General features: G+C 38.8%; 1 protein-coding gene across 1 annotated transcript in view; it reads right to left on the reverse strand.

Annotated features, from left to right (window-relative positions):
• Positions 1-2,754: 2,754 nt before the first annotated feature.
• Positions 2,755-17,227, reverse strand: part of mpp7b (MAGUK p55 scaffold protein 7b) — an 89,965-nt gene continuing 75,492 nt past the window's right edge. Inside the window, exons 13-16 of the mRNA XM_089131008.1 lie at positions 10,373-10,466; positions 8,248-8,356; positions 7,483-7,626; positions 2,755-3,310 (exon numbers count right to left, since the gene is read on the reverse strand). Coding sequence (XP_088987134.1) covers positions 3,131-3,310; positions 7,483-7,626; positions 8,248-8,356; positions 10,373-10,466 — 527 coding nt within the window. The 3' untranslated portion in view covers positions 2,755-3,130. The remainder of the gene's footprint in view (positions 3,311-7,482; positions 7,627-8,247; positions 8,357-10,372; positions 10,467-17,227) is intronic.

The following is a 17,227-nucleotide window of genomic DNA, read 5'->3' on the forward strand; positions in this document are numbered from 1 at the left end:
ACATGGCTTCTGCTGCTGTATTTGGAGATAATCAGGAAAGCACACATCTCTTGTTCAACTTGAATTATGGTAGCATATTTAACTCAATCAGTTATTTTAAACCCTTGTCCACAGCTCTATTGGACTTGCCATGTTTTTGTTGGCGTTGTCTTTGTGTGCATGTGCGCGCATGAAGTATCCTGGTCTTTTTAACGCACTCGGGCCTCGCTGTTCATATCGCCTTTTAATAGCGATGACGTGAGCCCGTGAAGGAACCTGACCTCTCATAAAGCCACAAAGCCTGGGCTGTCTACCCATCCGGCTCCTTCACACAAAACCAGACAAATACAGTTTCCAACTCTACATACAGATTTATCTGTTTCTATATACTGCCTCTTTCATGTCACCAGGTAGAGGAACATTCATTGACATTTACATGAGCCATGACTGACTAATAAACTAATTTCTCATCCACCGCAGATATATGAAAACTGCGAGAGGAAAACAAAAGTATTTAAAAGATGTAATTTCATTATTAAGAAAGAGGTCCCTGAATGTATTAGCTCAGCAAGTGGTGTCAGGTGTGACTATTGTAGAGATCGCACAACAAATGTGATATAAACATAATGTAATTTTCTTAACTGTTTTGACAAATGAACTGCGGAAAGTCAGGGCTTATATACTCCGAGAACGTAATCACAAGAGAAACAGAACAGGTGTGTCGAATCAGGGATTATGGAAACTAATTAACAAACAGGGAAATTAACTATGAACTAAGGAAAACACAGAAACTAAACAGAAACAGAGCGTACATGTGGTCGATTGCTTTTTCTTTTGAGTATTAGTTTTAGGGTAGGCTAAGCGTTTACACGACAACGATATGTTTAAAACAGAGAGGTTTTTTCTTTTGGGTTTTCCACGTTCAGACAGTACAACCGTTTTGTTGTTTACACGGAGACCATTTTCAAAAACTTGCACTTTGAAAAACTTGCACTCAGAATTCAGTTGCCGGCCAAAACACATAAAAAGTTCTACGTTTTTAGTTGAAAACGTAAAACTTTTTATGCGTTTGCCCATTTATTTTGGGTGCCTGAAAACGCAAACTTTTGAAAACGAGTTTCAAAGTGCAAGTTTTTGAAAAAGGTCTCCGTCTAACAAAAGAAACACGAATTCTTTTGACAATGTAATAGTTTTAGGGTAGGCTATACGTTTACCTGACAATGATATGCTTAACACTGAGAAGTTTTTCCGTGTACGGACGGTACAACCGTTTTGTTGTTTTGACCATTTTCAAAAACTTTCACTTTGAAACCCCTTTTCAAAAGTTTGCGTTTTCAGGCACCTAAAACTTGCCGGCCAAAACGCATAAAAAGTTCTACGTTTTTAGTTGAAAACCTTGAAAGTCGTGTAAACAGCCATTATAACTCTGTGAATAAGGTAACAACGTAAAACATTGTATGCGTTTTGGCCGTTTATTTTGGGAGCCTGAAAACGCAAACTTTTGAAAACTGGTTTCTAATTGCAAGTTTTTGAAAACGGTCTCCGTCTAAAAGAAACACGAATCTCTGAAGACGATGACGTGTTGTTCAGTCTATAGTGTTTCATCAACATCTAATGGCCTGGCAGCAGAATACAGCGTTTTTAGTCGTTTTCGTAGATTCGTGTTAATGGGGATCATTTTGATAATGGTGTTGTCTGTGCGTGGAAAAGTCAAAAGCATATCGTTGTCATGTAAACGTACGACTCTGGTGACGATGCAGAAATATGGCCTTGCAGTGTCTATCAAATGATCCAAATCAGCTGGAATTCTGTCACATTACTGTCTAAAGAAATTGTACACTTGTGCCAACCAACTGAAAGACGTATATGCAACAAGGAGTTGCTTAATACTTTAAACCACACCATGTGATAATATTCATCCATGCATGTGTGTTTAGGTGTCAGTGTTTAGATCAGATCATGTCAACATCATAATTTATCACAGGCTTCACAAATCATTATACCAAATAATGTAACTGGTTCGGGGTTTTTTTTTTTTTAAAGTCGTATGTAAAAAAAAATTACAACATTTTTTTACGAGTTCTGTTTGCAGCGGTAAATTACATTGACGCAGAGAGTGACAACTGCATTCTACAACCGAAGTGACTGCCTGATATTTACAGGAGTAAGAACCAAATTATATGAGCGAGTTTGGTTAATGTGTGGTTAATATGTACCATTACTACCATATGAACTGAACCACAAACGGTTTCACATATGAAAGTATGAGTGAAAGGCTTTAAGCAGTTGAAATACTGAATGCCTCAAATCATAATCTGTCACATGATTTTGACATGCCACACTGCATCTTTAGTCTGCTCTTCCTTTCATTCATTCATTCATTCACTGGAAGGTATAAAGGCATGTATGGGTGTCCCTCATGCTGACCGGGCAGCCATCCAAGGAAACTCCAGGAACTCTCCCGTTACTCTTTAATTCTGCTTTAATATACTGAGTGCTGGTAAAAAATCAACATCCTCTTCCTCTTCTGGCTTCCACTGGAACAACTAAGGTCACCTTGAGCAAACGTCTTCCTCTTAACTTCCAACTCAACTCTCCTTTCCAAAATGCATTGTTTGAGAAGAATTGATACGTCTTGTATACCTGCAAACGTTAATGTTCTTCAACAATGCCAAGTCATTTAAATCACTGCTGAGTTCAATGTCAGGAACAAATCTAAATTTGGATTGGAAGTGTTTGTTACAAGAGCAACCTGGATGTGTTTCAGAGGTCTAATCCAGAGTTCAATCTTGTAGTCACAAGTTACGAAAATAAAAGAAACTGTAGTCCTATTCCACCTCACTTAAATCAAATTAAGAACACATCTTTTTAATGGAAAATCAACGTCTGTAAGTTATTAAAACATAAAACACAAGCCACAACAGTGCACAAAGCAATTTGTGTATAGAAATCATTCAGTAATATAGCATAATGTATACCATTATGTAGGAAGTTATGAATGGAGTTGATTCATGACTGACCAGCGCATACTGCTTATGAGCGTATAATTACAATAATATGGTGTGCCATATTTTTTATATGCAGAAAATCTCTAAAACATTGTCAAAAGTTATTATGAGTCTAAGTGGTTCAGTGAACATGAATTGGTTTCTCAGACATGAGCCCATGTTTTTGGGATCCAGCGAGTCTCTGTTTCTATCTTTGTGAGTTCGTCTCTCAGCTCGGTGAATGCCATGGCCAGATCGTCATTGATGATCACTTTCTCAAACAAGTGGACATATTTATTCTCCATGGCTTGGGCACTGGAAATCATGTCTTGAAAGTCCTCCTCCTAAAAATAATGAAGAAAATGGCTGTGCATGAGTATAATATTACTGTATAAAGGCCTGATATTTATGTGGTGCATTCATGTTGGAATTATCGTAATTATGAGATGACAAGTCAGCGCTCGAAATTTCATAATTACGGTAATTCCAAAATGGCTTGAATGCACTATTAGTATAACAACACTTGTTTGTGTCACTCAGCATGTCTAAGATCTGAATAAATGGATGGGATGAATGGGATTTTAAAAATGATCTTAATTTTGATGGGAAAATGCTATGATAAAACCTATGAAATGGCTAACAGTAAGTTCCTTCCCCTATTTGGTGAAAAACGATAGTTCTAATGCCAGGTTCAGACTAAACAATATTTTTGTCTGTTCGGATAATCAGTGTGTCAGATTATGTGATTTTGACCCCTAAATTTTTGGTGTATTGTGGATGAGAAACATGTCAGACTATGCGTTACTTCCTGACCAATCATCACTTGCCGTATTTAATGACATGCGTGATGTCATCGAGCAGGCGGAACTAACGACTGAATTTCGGAGCATTAATGAAACAATGGCTACCAAAGCAGTGTGTTTTGTACTGGCTGTCTTGTTATCAGGAAAACCCCCCAGAAAGAAACAATTCCTCCTAGTAGCAGCACCAATACCATCGTCTCTCTTTGTCCATGTTTTGAAAGCTTCTGTGTTCCTATTGGTCAATGTCACATATGTGATGAAACCCATCGTGGAGGACCGGAAAAAAAGAAGAAACATGCTAGTCTTTCTGTCAGGAAATTGTAAAGCATCACAGACTCGGCGTTGGTTGTCGTCCACCATGACACTATATGAGATAAAACGATAGATTCTTGCGGATTGTCATTTACGAATCGCTACCGCACCCTATGTAAAATGGATTGTGCCAAAATTGGGCTAATTCATGTAGTCTGAACATGACATTTCATGTAATTTCACAGTAAAATACTGTTTGTTTTTTGAGCGTGAATAACAACAAATCATCTTATGATTTACAGTTAAAAAACGTAAAATTGAAATTCCCGTTTTTTTCATTGAAAAAGCTTTTTGCTCTTAGTTTTTTCTTTTTAGTTATTTACATGTTTTGTGTTGAATGTCAATGGCTTGGGCACATTACACAAAAAAAATAATACTGTAAAATTTTTCAGTAAAACGTATATTTTACTTTTTACTGTAAAATTTTACAGTAAAAAGTATATTTTAATTTTACTGTAAAATTTTAAGGTCAGTCCGTAAAATTTGAAATGCTGGTACCATAGTTTTTATGGTAAAGATCTGGCAACCACAACTTCCATTATTTTACTGTAAATTTCACAGATTTTTTTTTTTTTAAGTCCAACCCAATATCTAATACGCCCACAACCAAATCAGTAGAAAGCACGTCATCTGATGTGGGTTTAAAACAACATAGGGATCAACGAGGCAGAATAAAACAAATCTAATGCTGATGGTTTTTTTACATCACCAACATGAGTGACATTTGCAGAATGTATGGCAGAAGGGTTAGACTCCACAGGGCTATGGTGCATTTACGTGAGATGCCATGCTTTTGAGTGTTTCCATTGTTTCTGTCAGCCTAGTGAAAGGAATTCCTTAAGTTTAAGCTTTAATTTATGTTCTCTTACGTATATAGTCATCTTGAAGCATTTAGAAAAATAGCCATGACAGTGAAGTTACTCATACAGTTCAGTGTATTTAAGTGTTCCTGTTAAATTCATTCAGGTCAATGGTCAGTATGAGAAATGTTCTTCCTCAGCTATGACATTGTCCACTATTTTTAACAGTGAAAATACATTTTTACACAGAACCCAAAGCTCCAGATGGTCCAAAAGAACACTTCTTGTCTATAAATGTCTTTCCGTACCTCAAAAGGTATTTCACTTTGTGGTTTATGAATTATAAAAACGATGTGACATTATGCGTCAGACTGAACTGGCTTGGATTGGAGTAAAAAAAAGTAAAGAAGACAGTAACGACGAATCATTCTACTAAATCATAAAAACTAGTGATGTCCAAATGTGTCTTGTTAAGGTCAGTGCTCAGTGCAGTCACACAGGACACGTGTGTAGGTTAATATGGAAAGATGAGCAACACATTTGCACCCAGGAGCTTGGTAGTTTGCAAAACAACATCCAGGTGTGAGAGAGATGACCCAAGTCTTTTATAAGACTCTGGGGTAGACTTAGGTGCTCACACTCACAGCATGACACAGATGGGTCTCAGTGGGGTTACCAGCAAACCTTCTGCCCCAAGCCTGAAAGACCCTCAGACCGTTGGGAGCGTAAGAAGAAAAACCTGTGTGTACTCATGGGGCACACCTGCAGCCCACCCTTGAGAGGTTTTTAAAAGGGACTCTTTCCAAAGAGGTGCATTAAATGCCAGAGAAGCTGATGTACGGTCAAGACGATGGGTCAGGTCAGAGCTTGTTCATCTCAGCTGTGAACTGAACTGCTTTAGGAAGGTCATGCATTGAGAATTCTCCCATTCCATTTTTGATCCCACATTGATTCCACCAGTGTTGGGGAGTATTTTACTACAAGTAGCGACGGTACTAACTTAAAGGAGAACTCCGGCGCAAAATGAACCTTTGGACTAATAAAACATCGGTAGGCCTACCTAGTCAGATTTGTTTTCATGATAATCGAATGTAAAGAGTTTTATCTCTAAAAACTGTTTAGCGTATAACGCTAGTATATGGGGGCATTAACTTTGTAAAAAGAAATCGCTAGTTAATACCACTAACAAGGCTCAAAATAGCCCCACACTAACACAGTAACATAATGAGGGTCCATACATGCAAAACGAAGCACTGAGAACTTTGTAAGTATACAGACCGTTTAATAAGAAGACTCTTCATAAAGACACTTTACTTCGTGTATACAGGCGGCGCCATCTTGGAAAAGTCACGACAAGTCAAACCACTAACGACGTGCCAAGTGAGGTGAACTGTGTGAAGTTCAGTGAACTTCTGAACTGTATGAACGGCGTTCGGGGATCAACTTATCGAGACTATTTTCTAAGATGGCTTCTGTCTGTATAAACGAAGTGAACTGTCTTTATAAAGTATCTTCTTATTAAACGTACACTTACAAAGTTTTCAATGCTTCGTTTTGCATGTATGGACCCTCATTATGTTACTGTGTTAGTGTGGGGCTATTTTGAGCCTTGTTAGTGGTATAAACTAGCGATTTCTTTGTATGGAAATGCCCCCATTACTAGCATTATACGCTAAACAGTTTTCAGAGATAAAACTCTTTACATTCGATTATCATGAAAACAAATCTCAGAGAACGGTTGACTAGGTACCGATGTTTTATTAGACCAAAGGTTCATTTTGCGCCGGAGTTCTCCTTTAACTAAATTTTTCAGTAGCTTGGCAGTAGCTCAGTTGCTTTTTAAACAATGTAGCTTTTCCAATAGCTAACAACTTTTTGCACCAAGTAGCGGTGTAGCGCTAGCAAAAGCTACATTGCGTTCGTCGAGCCTACACGAATCAACGCGATGCAAGGATATTCTTCTTCTTGTTAGATTATTAACTAATTTTTTGCCATTACCACCACCGGTTGTTCATATGGGTTGACACACCCATATTATGATTAAATAGCAAGACGGCAGATTTGGAGGATGGAGAAACAACCAATGTTAATTACCCATGGCCTTATTTGTCCAAGTTCAATCTGTATTTTTGAGAAAATGTTCTACATGCAATTTACGTTGGATCTATATTTTGTTCTTGCAATGTTGTAGGCTATTTGTTGCAATTTTGCACTTTTGACAAACGGTCTGAGATATTTGAGTGTTGTGTGCAATAAAACGATACTCTTTGAAATCACAATTGTATTGCATTGTTTTAAACACTAAACATTTTACTTAAAAAATTCCTCAGACACTTATTCAGTTATTTATTATATACGTTGTTCAAAAAGCAAAAGTAGTTTCAATGTAGCTAGCTACTTTTTGATAGCTAGTTTAACTACTTTAACTTAAGAGTAGCTTTGTAGCTTGTCAAACTACAGTTTCAGAGTAGCTACCCCAACACTGGATTCCACATTATATTAAGTAAGGAATATTGCCGGGCTATTGAATTATGTGAAAAATAATGCACACCCAAGGTGGTACTAGAGAAGACAAGAAACTACAATCATTATATCTCTTACCGTAAAGATTTTTGTGACTGTTTGCTCATTCTGACTTGACAGAACCTTTGCTTTTCTTCGGCTCAGTCTCAAGCGCTCGATTGGTGGAGGCTTCACAAATACAACATAAGGTTTAAACTCAGAGGAATATAAGGCTGCTATGGTCTGTTAGAGAATGGAGAAAAAAACAGTGAACAAATGACAGTGAGCTAAATGGCAACATGTGAGACCTATTCTTCAAAATAAAACAGATCGTTGCCTGGTGTGAATGTGTCCATGTTATATTGTAACTGTTTCATTTCAAACCAATTTTCTATGGTATGAAACACTAGACACAGCATCAGCCATGTGCTCACATAGTAGGTTCGTTAATACAGTGAGAATGTTTCTATAAATGTTACAAGCTGATGAAAAATAATCAGACCACAGGAAATGTACCAACTGGAGTAGAGCTGACAGAAGCTCCCCGTCCAAAATGACATAATTCCTGCCCTTGAGTCCGTGCTCCAAAGTCAACAAATATGACATGTAATATAGGACTCCCTGGCTCTCGCTCACTCTGTTTATCCCCGTTTCTCTCTTTTCCTCTTTCGCTTGTGCTTCTGGAGAGAGGCACAAATTGCGGTATTTGTATCATATACTGCATGTGTGGTTCTTTAATAATATGAAATAAAATCTATTACAAAATATGTTGTGAAAGGGGACGCTGTTGTCAAAGACCAACGGGCGCAGATCCCTTATCCAGTGCTCACACACCCTGGCATTAATGAATGATCTTTGACTCACGTGTGGTTCCACATCCAACAGGCACACCTTGCTCTCCGCTATGACCCTGCGCACCGAATCCAGACTCGTACCATAGTAGTTCCCTTTATGTTCACCATACTCCAAAAATCTAGGTGAAAAAATTTCAGAGAGCATGAAATATGGGGAATATAGACATTTTTATAAGCTCTAATAATTTAAACTGTTTTACATGACTGTTTTTAATAACATGCTATGAAAATATCTGATAAATAATAAGATGACCATAAATCATTAGAAAATAAATGACAATTTGGAGCATGCAAACATAAATCTCCAGGTGATGTTTTCCAGTTTGCTGTTACACACTATTAGCATGATTCTTTCCAATATAATCAGTGCAATATGATCCACTCAGAGTAAATTATAACATATTTCAGCAGATCATCCTTCCAGATTTTGGTTTGTAACACAAATGTAAATAAAAGCAACAAACTTTTGAGGGATGTTCTTCAAAGAATGATCCAAAATTAAAATGCAATGCTTTCAATAAGTGTGTCATATTTGCATAAGAAATGAGACAGTAAATCATTTTGTGCCTGTTTCTTTTCGAAAGTCAGTTGTGCTTCTAATCCTATAAAGTGAATTAGAATTGGAGAGGAGAATTCACTAAGAATTAATTATGGCTACTGATAGCGCCATATTTGTACTGCTGCAAGTTGCTTCACTCCTGAATCACTAAAGGATATTATGCAAATCAAGTAACAATACAAATTCCGCATAATGCATTTAATTCTAAAGTGTAGATAATAGTAAAGTACTAGTAATAACTCAAGTATTATCAAATCCCTCAGAAGGAATTATTAAATTGGAACAGTATCCGGAAGTCAAGAGCCAAGTCATAATCGAGTCCTTACTTGTGGCTTACAATGATCTTCACTTTAGACATACAGTACTATATAGAACCATACAGTATATTTCCACAGGGTACGTTAAATAAATAAATCACTGTATAAGATTTTTATCAGGGCATTTGAGGTATGGCTGATGACTCAAAATATTCCAATCTTCTCCATGACTCTCTAGTCTAGTGATTCAAGAATTGTTCCAACATGAATTATTGTAAGAACTTGTCAATAGCGGGGAAGTGTAAATGATGGAAAAGCATGTCAATGGCTGGGAAAGAGTTAAAATGATCCATAGTTGTAAGATGACTGATAAAATGTACTATTTATTAACAGTTTCCCCAGCTTGTCTGCTATTACCAATTGTTAAAAGTGTTGAAATGTTAATTTGCCGGCATTAGTTATTGATTAGCTTCACATTAATTATAGAATTGTACTCTGTTTCTTTACTTTTTGGGAGGTATGAAAAAGTGTGATTAGCAGGGCCGTAGATAGGAAAAGGTGGGCCCGAGAATCTTCACCACCTTTCTCCAGTATTCAAAAGTGTTACTCATTTGTGTAGTAGATTGGTTTCTACTGAAGTAGAGGTTCCTACTGCTTGAGTTCTGGTAGTAACGTTGGGCTTTTGCCTTTGGCTTTAATATAAGGCAATTGTATGATAATCAAAGATGATGGTAATTCAGAGGAGTGATGCAAAAAGCAGCCCGCTTTTCCTCTCTCTAGTGCACCTCTCTGGAAAGTTGGGCTGTCTGCTCTCTGTCATTCCTGTCTCACTTGCTTCTTTCCCTATGTCCAACTAACAAGACAAAAAGTCATTTCAAACCACAGAAGGCTCTTAAAATATCTCCCAACTTTAATATAATGTGACACTGTTCACGGACACATGCTTTTGAGATTTCCTCTCGTTTTTGAGTGAAAATTGGAGAAAGGGAGTATTTCCTGTCAATGGTTGTGATCTGCGTTATAAGCATTAACAAGGATTACATGTGTGATTTAAATTCCAGGAGCATCTTTAAATACAGGAATAATGCAGTTGGCTTCTTATAAATCCACTATTTAATCTTGTTTGGGATAAAAACAACCAGGTAAAGTGGTAGATTACGTAGATTACTAGAAGTGTTGTTTGATTTTAAAATATTTTATTTCAGATTATTGCCCAATAGACAAAATTGGTTTAGCAAAGTAAAACAACACAACCCAAAACCAGCCTCTAGAATAAACTACAACATGGGCTGGGTACCATTCATGAGTGTTTAGCTTACTTGTGGTTGAGGATATCTTTTTCAAAAGTGTGTTTGGAGACAAAATGGTACTCCACCCCTTCTCTCTCTTGCTTTTTCTGCTCCCGAGTGGTATCTGTTGAAATTTAAAGAAAGTCTGGAAATAATCAAGTGTCTTAATGTAATCCAAATCAAATTAAACCAAACCAGCAGATAAACAGGATCTTCAGACTCATTTTTAGATCCCAGAGACCCTGATATGCATGTAAAAATAAAAGTAATGTTGAAACTAACATTTGATTTTTCCTTCAAAATATTTTTTAAAGCTCTCTCTGACCTCGAAACTACTTGTCAGATATCTTTATTGGTTTATCCATATTGTTTGTGATCCAGTCTAGTAACATTATTTCTGTTTAGGGTCCATTTGATCCCAGAAAAAAAAATGCAATAAAGACACAGTATCATAGCATGTGTAGTTCATTGCATTTGTTTATCTTTTATATATGGTGTGCCTGAGACCTCAAAGATAAGTAATACACTATAATATTTTTCATAATGGACGATTAAAGTATCTTATCAACTAAATCTCATGAAATTAGGACAACACATCATACCACTGATACTTCAAAGTCAATTCAATTGTTGAGTTCTTAAAATTGCTTTGGGGTCTCTGAGACCCCAAACAGAAAATAAGTGTAAAAACAGTTTACATGTACACTTGTGTAACAGACGTAGGCCAGGAAGAGCTGTGCGTGTAAACCTCACTCCCCTTGCAACAAGAGGCACACTAGCGACTGACACTACAGCCTGTGGTCTCAAGCGTTGTTAGCACCCACCTCCCACACCAGAGACCCCGGTTCAAAACCCGCTTGGAGCAGGTCTAGTAGAACCGATCACACTTGCATATTTTTACGTTTATTTTTAGAGAGATAATTGACAAAGAAATCATGGTGAAGACCTTTGTGAAAAAGAGGTACACTTTAGCATATGTTTAAAACGATTACTGTAATGTTTTTGACACTTAATTGCACATTATTTATAACTAAATTAGAAGGTTTTATAATGTTCAAATTTATACTAAACACAATTTGTTTGACCCACTTCAGTAGGACTTAAGTACATCTTTATATGTAATTTCAATTATTTCTTTTGTCTTTAAAATAAGTGTACTGTAAAATGTACTGACATATTGACTGCTTTAATGGTATACTAAATTCTACATTAATGTCATGTCTATTGAAACTTGTATGTATATTGAAACTTGTAAACATTCCCAACTTGTAAAGATGCAGTTGCAATTAAGTGCTTTAAAACACAGTAATAACACACTACAGTTAAATTTACAATCAAGTACTTTACATTTGTTTTAGTATGTTAGTCAACACAGAAAAAACGTAAATATATTATATCGCCAAGTATATTTTTTAGACAAAACATTCACACATTTAAGTTTTGAAGTACACAGCAAGTGCACATTTAATACAATTAAGCGCACTTCTATTTCACAAGGGAGGCAGAACTATCTCTGGTAGCATGTGTCCAAAACTGAGCAGGGGTTAGGTAATAAGACCCTTATTAAACTAGACTGAGTCACACAGAAAATATGCTCAGAGGTGAGCTTAACAAGGCCTGAGGAGCTCATCACACACCCTAACTCTAATTGTCCACGCGTCCTGTGCATATTCCAAAATAAACAATAAACTTTTACTGCCACTGGGGGACAAGAAGTCGGGATTTGTGTATGTGCAAATCAAACTACAACTTTCTGTTTATGAAGCCCATCAACAAAACACTGTTTCCAGTCATGAAAAAGCGAATACAAGCCCATTTCAGTGAGCCAGTTTTGTAGTACACGCTTCATTTACACATTTAGGGGGCAGCAGGAGTCTGTTAAAACCTTTTATTCCTCTGATGATCACAGCTGTTGTGGTTGTCATTAGCTATGTCATCATATTGATGCCACCATCTTGACGATCGATTTTGGCACTCACTACTCAAGTGTCATAAATCAAATAAATGTACGTGTCAAAGTTAGACCCTAACCCTGTTTTGCTACAGTTCGGTAGCTTGGAGCACAGTCAGAAATGTGGAAAGCTGCTAGTTTGAGCTTCCAGCGGGGAGAAACAGGCATGACGAGCGCCAACCTTAGGCAGAAAGATGGCCATTTTCCAGAATAAGGAGAAAAAGTCACATCGCTCCCTCGATCACTGCATTGACAGTCTAGCTGTTGGTGGCCGTGATTATCCTGTTCTTTCATCGCTTTATCGCCCCCTGTCCACATCGCTCTTGGACACCCAGAGTGGCAGTGAAAAACTGGTTCTGTTCTCTTCTCCACTCTGGCAGTCTGACACAGCTTTAGGCCTCAGTGTGGAAAATTTTGATGGTCTGCCTACAGATTTTTCATGAACATTTACAAGAGTGTGGAATCAAGGCAATGGTTTTGCTTTTAAGAAACAGGGCTGTTCTTGATTCTTCTTTGTCTGTTTGCTCACTTAGAGGCAGCGTAATATGTGCCATTCAGTGTACCTGAATTGATATCCTTGTAAATGAATGATTTACCTATTAAATAAACATTTGATAAACTCATTATTAATTATTGATATTATAATGATATCATTATAAGTACCTGCACCCGAGACTAGGTTTAGATGGTGGTCTGATTTCGGTGGCAAAGTAACTGGTGCAGTTTACATGAATGTGAACTTGGGTCCGCAATTGTTCGGAAGTAACATGGACATGCACCTTACCTTGGATATAAGTAAGAGTGGACATGCAGTCCATTTGCAAGAAACAGACAGTCCTGGTACATTCACACTCAGTATCAAATCACAGCAAACGTGCCTAGTGTGAAAACTCCCTGAAGGCGCTTTTCCACTACACAGTACCAGCTAAACTTGACTCGGCTCGCCTTTGTTTGGTTTTCCACTGCGTAAAAGTTGTACCTGTTCCTGATTTCGGGTACTTTTTTTAGTATCACCTCCGGCGAGGTTCTGAGCGAGCTAAGGAGAGCTTAGCCGGTACTAAAATGTCACGTGAAAACAATGCCGACTGCTGATTGGTCAGAGAGAATTGTCACCATTCACTGCGTCATCATTACATGCGCCAGATTGAGTATCCAGAATAACCGCACTATTTTTAAAATTGTTTGGCCAGAGATAGTTACTAAACTTACTACTATTATTATGGCAACTCGGAAGAATATGCCGTGGTCAAACGAGGGGTGTAGACTTTCCTTTGTTTGGTTGCCAAAGAGAGGATCCTGCGAGAGATTGATGGGGCAACGAGGAACGTAAGGCGTCGCTATGACGACCAGGTACTATTTGTGGCGGTACTGTCTGCAATGGAAAACGGAACGAAAAGCGAGCCGAGCCGAGGCGAGTCGAGCTGAGCTGGTACTGGAAAAGGAAAAGCGCAATTGGTGTCCAACAGGTATGTAGACAAACGAGGGTCCTTGCAAACTAGTTCTTTTTGGCAGCAGAATAAATGGTAATATCTTTTTAGGAGACCGCTGATTGTAAGCTAATCATTTGCTGCTCTGACTGCACACACTGTGACAGCTTTCACATTGCAAATTTTACAAGATTCCATGCTCTACTTCGAACTAAACTGCCAGTGTGAAAGCCCCCTAAAATGGTGTTCTGAGGTACGGTTTATGTGAACGTAAACCTTAGATGACGTACGATTTTGTGAAGTTAAGTTTGTGCTCAGTCACTTTCATGACAAGACTTTAACAGTGCAGGCAGAGAGATTTGTGCATCTCATTTCTGCTCACCTCCAGCAGTAACTGTTCTTTCGAACCTTTGCATCTGGGCCGAATGGACGCCAATGCTTTTCTGTGTTGGTGCTTTGTAAACAAAACCAACATTTTACTCCAAAGCACAAAACTGAGGGCAGCAACAGTGGCCCTGTTCCAAATGACACATTTCATGTGTACTTATAGGGCCTCATTTTACCGATCTAAGAGCATGGTCTAAGCATCCGAATCCCCTTTTGCTAGTTTAACGTCAGTTAATTTCAGTTGCCTCAATAGGTGGTTTGCAGTCACATGATTGTGTTGACGCGCGGAATGCAGATGGAGGGCAAGGAGTGAAGAGCGCAATGGACGAGGTGGAGGAAAATCCATACTGTAATACTTTGGACGCTATTACAAGAGAAATATATCAACAGAAAATCGAAACATATGTTGAATGTGATCATTACGTTATGAAGAGGACCGATTTTCAACTGAATTGAGAGATTTGCCTGCCATCGAGGCTGTAGATTTCAGCAACTAACTCGTCTTACAGACATACTTTGACTTTGCAAAGTTCGGAAACTGGTACGTTACACAAACAGCCACATAAGTGTATTTAAACACCTGAATAATGTAATGTAATTATAAGCCACATAAATAATGTATACTCACATTTGACAAAGTGATCACTGCACACACACACACACACACAGGCATTTTCCCATTCGGCTCCTCCCGACCGCAGACGTAGGTTTGCAAGGCATTTTTCCCGGTGTTTTTCTGTCAATTTTTGTATTTTCCACCCAAAACATTGGCATTTTGAGTGTGTTATAGTGCTTCCTAAATATAGAAAATCACTTCCTGCCCTCCATCTGCGTTTCGTGCCATGGCAACACAGTGGCGTGACGTCACGTGAAAACAAGCTATTCAGTTGCTGTTAAAACAACGTGGCGCAGGACATAAAATGATAACTGCGTCAGGCTGAAACTAGCAGAAAACACTTGCGCCGTGCGTGGTGCTGCATTGTGACGGGTGTATAATCAACGCATTCTCATCCTAGGGCGTCATATAGTGACGCTTTTGACAATGCGTATACATCCAACGCACATGGCACCTTTTAGCGTCAATATAACACGCTTCGGTTATGGGTAGGTTTAGGGTTAGACTACTAGGAGGTGCCTTCTCGCCCATGTATATCTGCGTCTCATATTGAAGCTAAGGCCGTGTGTCAACCAAAGCGTTTTTAGCCAGCTGAAACGCTAGACGCTCTGCTGAAGACACCGTGCTTTGGGCGCTTGAGAGCGTTTTGGCAGCGCAACCTTTTTTTTCGTTGAGACGTTTCGTTGCTATGATACAGAATATCCGCAGCAGTTTGAATGTTGTGACAGTTGGTCGGTGTGGTATTAGTCACGCCCCTCCTCCACTGTGATTGGACGGCAGAGTAAAAAGTGACAGTGATATGCGCTGCGTTTTATCCAAAGTTGAAAATTTTTTAACTCCCAGCAACCAGTAAAAACGCTCAGCGCCTCGGTACGCTCATGGCGTTTAAAAAACGAGGCGCTCCCATTGAAAACAATTGAAAACATACGCCAGGCGCGTGGAAAAACGCTTTGGTGGACACACGGCCTAAAGGGTGCCATGTGAGTTGGATGTATCCGCATTGGCAACAGCGTCGCCTTGGGATGAGAACAGGCTCGTATAATAGGCCCATAGTCTTGTATTCTTTTGTGAAGTCCACAAGACCGTAGGTGTCAGGATTCCAACCAGCTTCACTCACTCCTACCACTCGTTCACTCACTCCTCCCACTTGTTTACAGTCCCCTGAGTTTTAATCACCATCATCTGCACCTCTTTAGTTCACCTCCCTCTATATTCAAACTCCTCTTCACACACACATTGTCTGGTCTCGTCTCTACATGACACCACAGACTATCACGTTACTTACCTGCAACTTACCCGGAAGTTGCAACTTACCAACTTACCTACCACCTGTCTGACTCCTGTTCCATCCGTCATGATCCGTGACAGACAGTAGGGTGTCCCAATTGTCATTTTAGGTTTCAGAAGGATGCTCACGAGTGCCCCCTTCGTGGTCGATATGCGCCCTCGATGCGCTGGTGCGAGCTCCGCACAAGACTTCTTCCCGACAGTCAAAGCGGTGTTACGTCACAGAAGTGTGGACTCGTAGGAAAACTGCAGGGTTCCAACTGGGATGGAGCCAGTATCTATTTTGCAGTCTTTCTCCAGGGCTTAACAGCTGCCACTTGATGAAACTGAGCTTACTAAAAACTAATGTTTCCTATCAGCATTAAAGGATTAGTTCACTTTTGAAAAAACTTTTGCTGATAAATTACTCACCCCCATGTCATCCAAGATGTCCATGTCTTTCTTTCCTCAGTCGATAAGAAATTAAGGTTTTTGATGAAAACATTCCAGGATGTTTCTCCTTATAATGGACTTCAATGGGAACCAGGTCCAACCGAGGTCCAAACGACGAGTTAATAACAGTTTCAGATGCAGCTTCAAATGTCTTTAAACGACACCAAACGATGAATAAGGGTCTTATCATGCGAAACGATCGGTTATTTCAAAGCTTATTCCAAAAATGTAACTTTTCTAAGGACAAATGCTAGCCTTGTAATATATTGTGAGGCGCGTTTGCAACGTCACGTAATACGTAATTACGTTCAAAAGGTCACGGGCGACGTAGCCGAAAGTACAGAATCAAAATCGTCCGACATCGTTGTTTTACCTTTTAATTCCTTTTTTGTAAATGGCGTTTGAGTTAGTTTGCACGTTCCACCTATGCGTTCAACTTGTAAACACTCTGACTCTGTACTTCTGGCTACGTCGCCCGTGACCTTTTGAACGTAATTACGTATTACGCGACGTTGCAAACGCGCCTCACAGAATGGAGAAAGGCTAGCATTTGTCCTTAGAAAAGTTAAATTTTTGGAATAAGCTTTGAAATAACCGATCGTTTCGCATGATAAGACCCTTATTCATCGTTTGGTGTCGTTTAAAGACATTTGAAGCTGCATCTGAAACTGTTATTAACTGTCGTTTGGACCTCGGTTGGACCTGGTTCCCATTGAAGTCCATTATAAGGAGAAAAATCCTGGAATGTTTTCATCAAAAACCTTAATTTCTTTTCGACTGAGGAA

Source organism: Pimephales promelas, chromosome 5, assembly GCF_988280905.1.
Source record: "Pimephales promelas chromosome 5, fPimPro1.hap1.1, whole genome shotgun sequence".
NCBI classification, from domain to species: domain Eukaryota; kingdom Metazoa; phylum Chordata; class Actinopteri; order Cypriniformes; family Leuciscidae; genus Pimephales; species Pimephales promelas.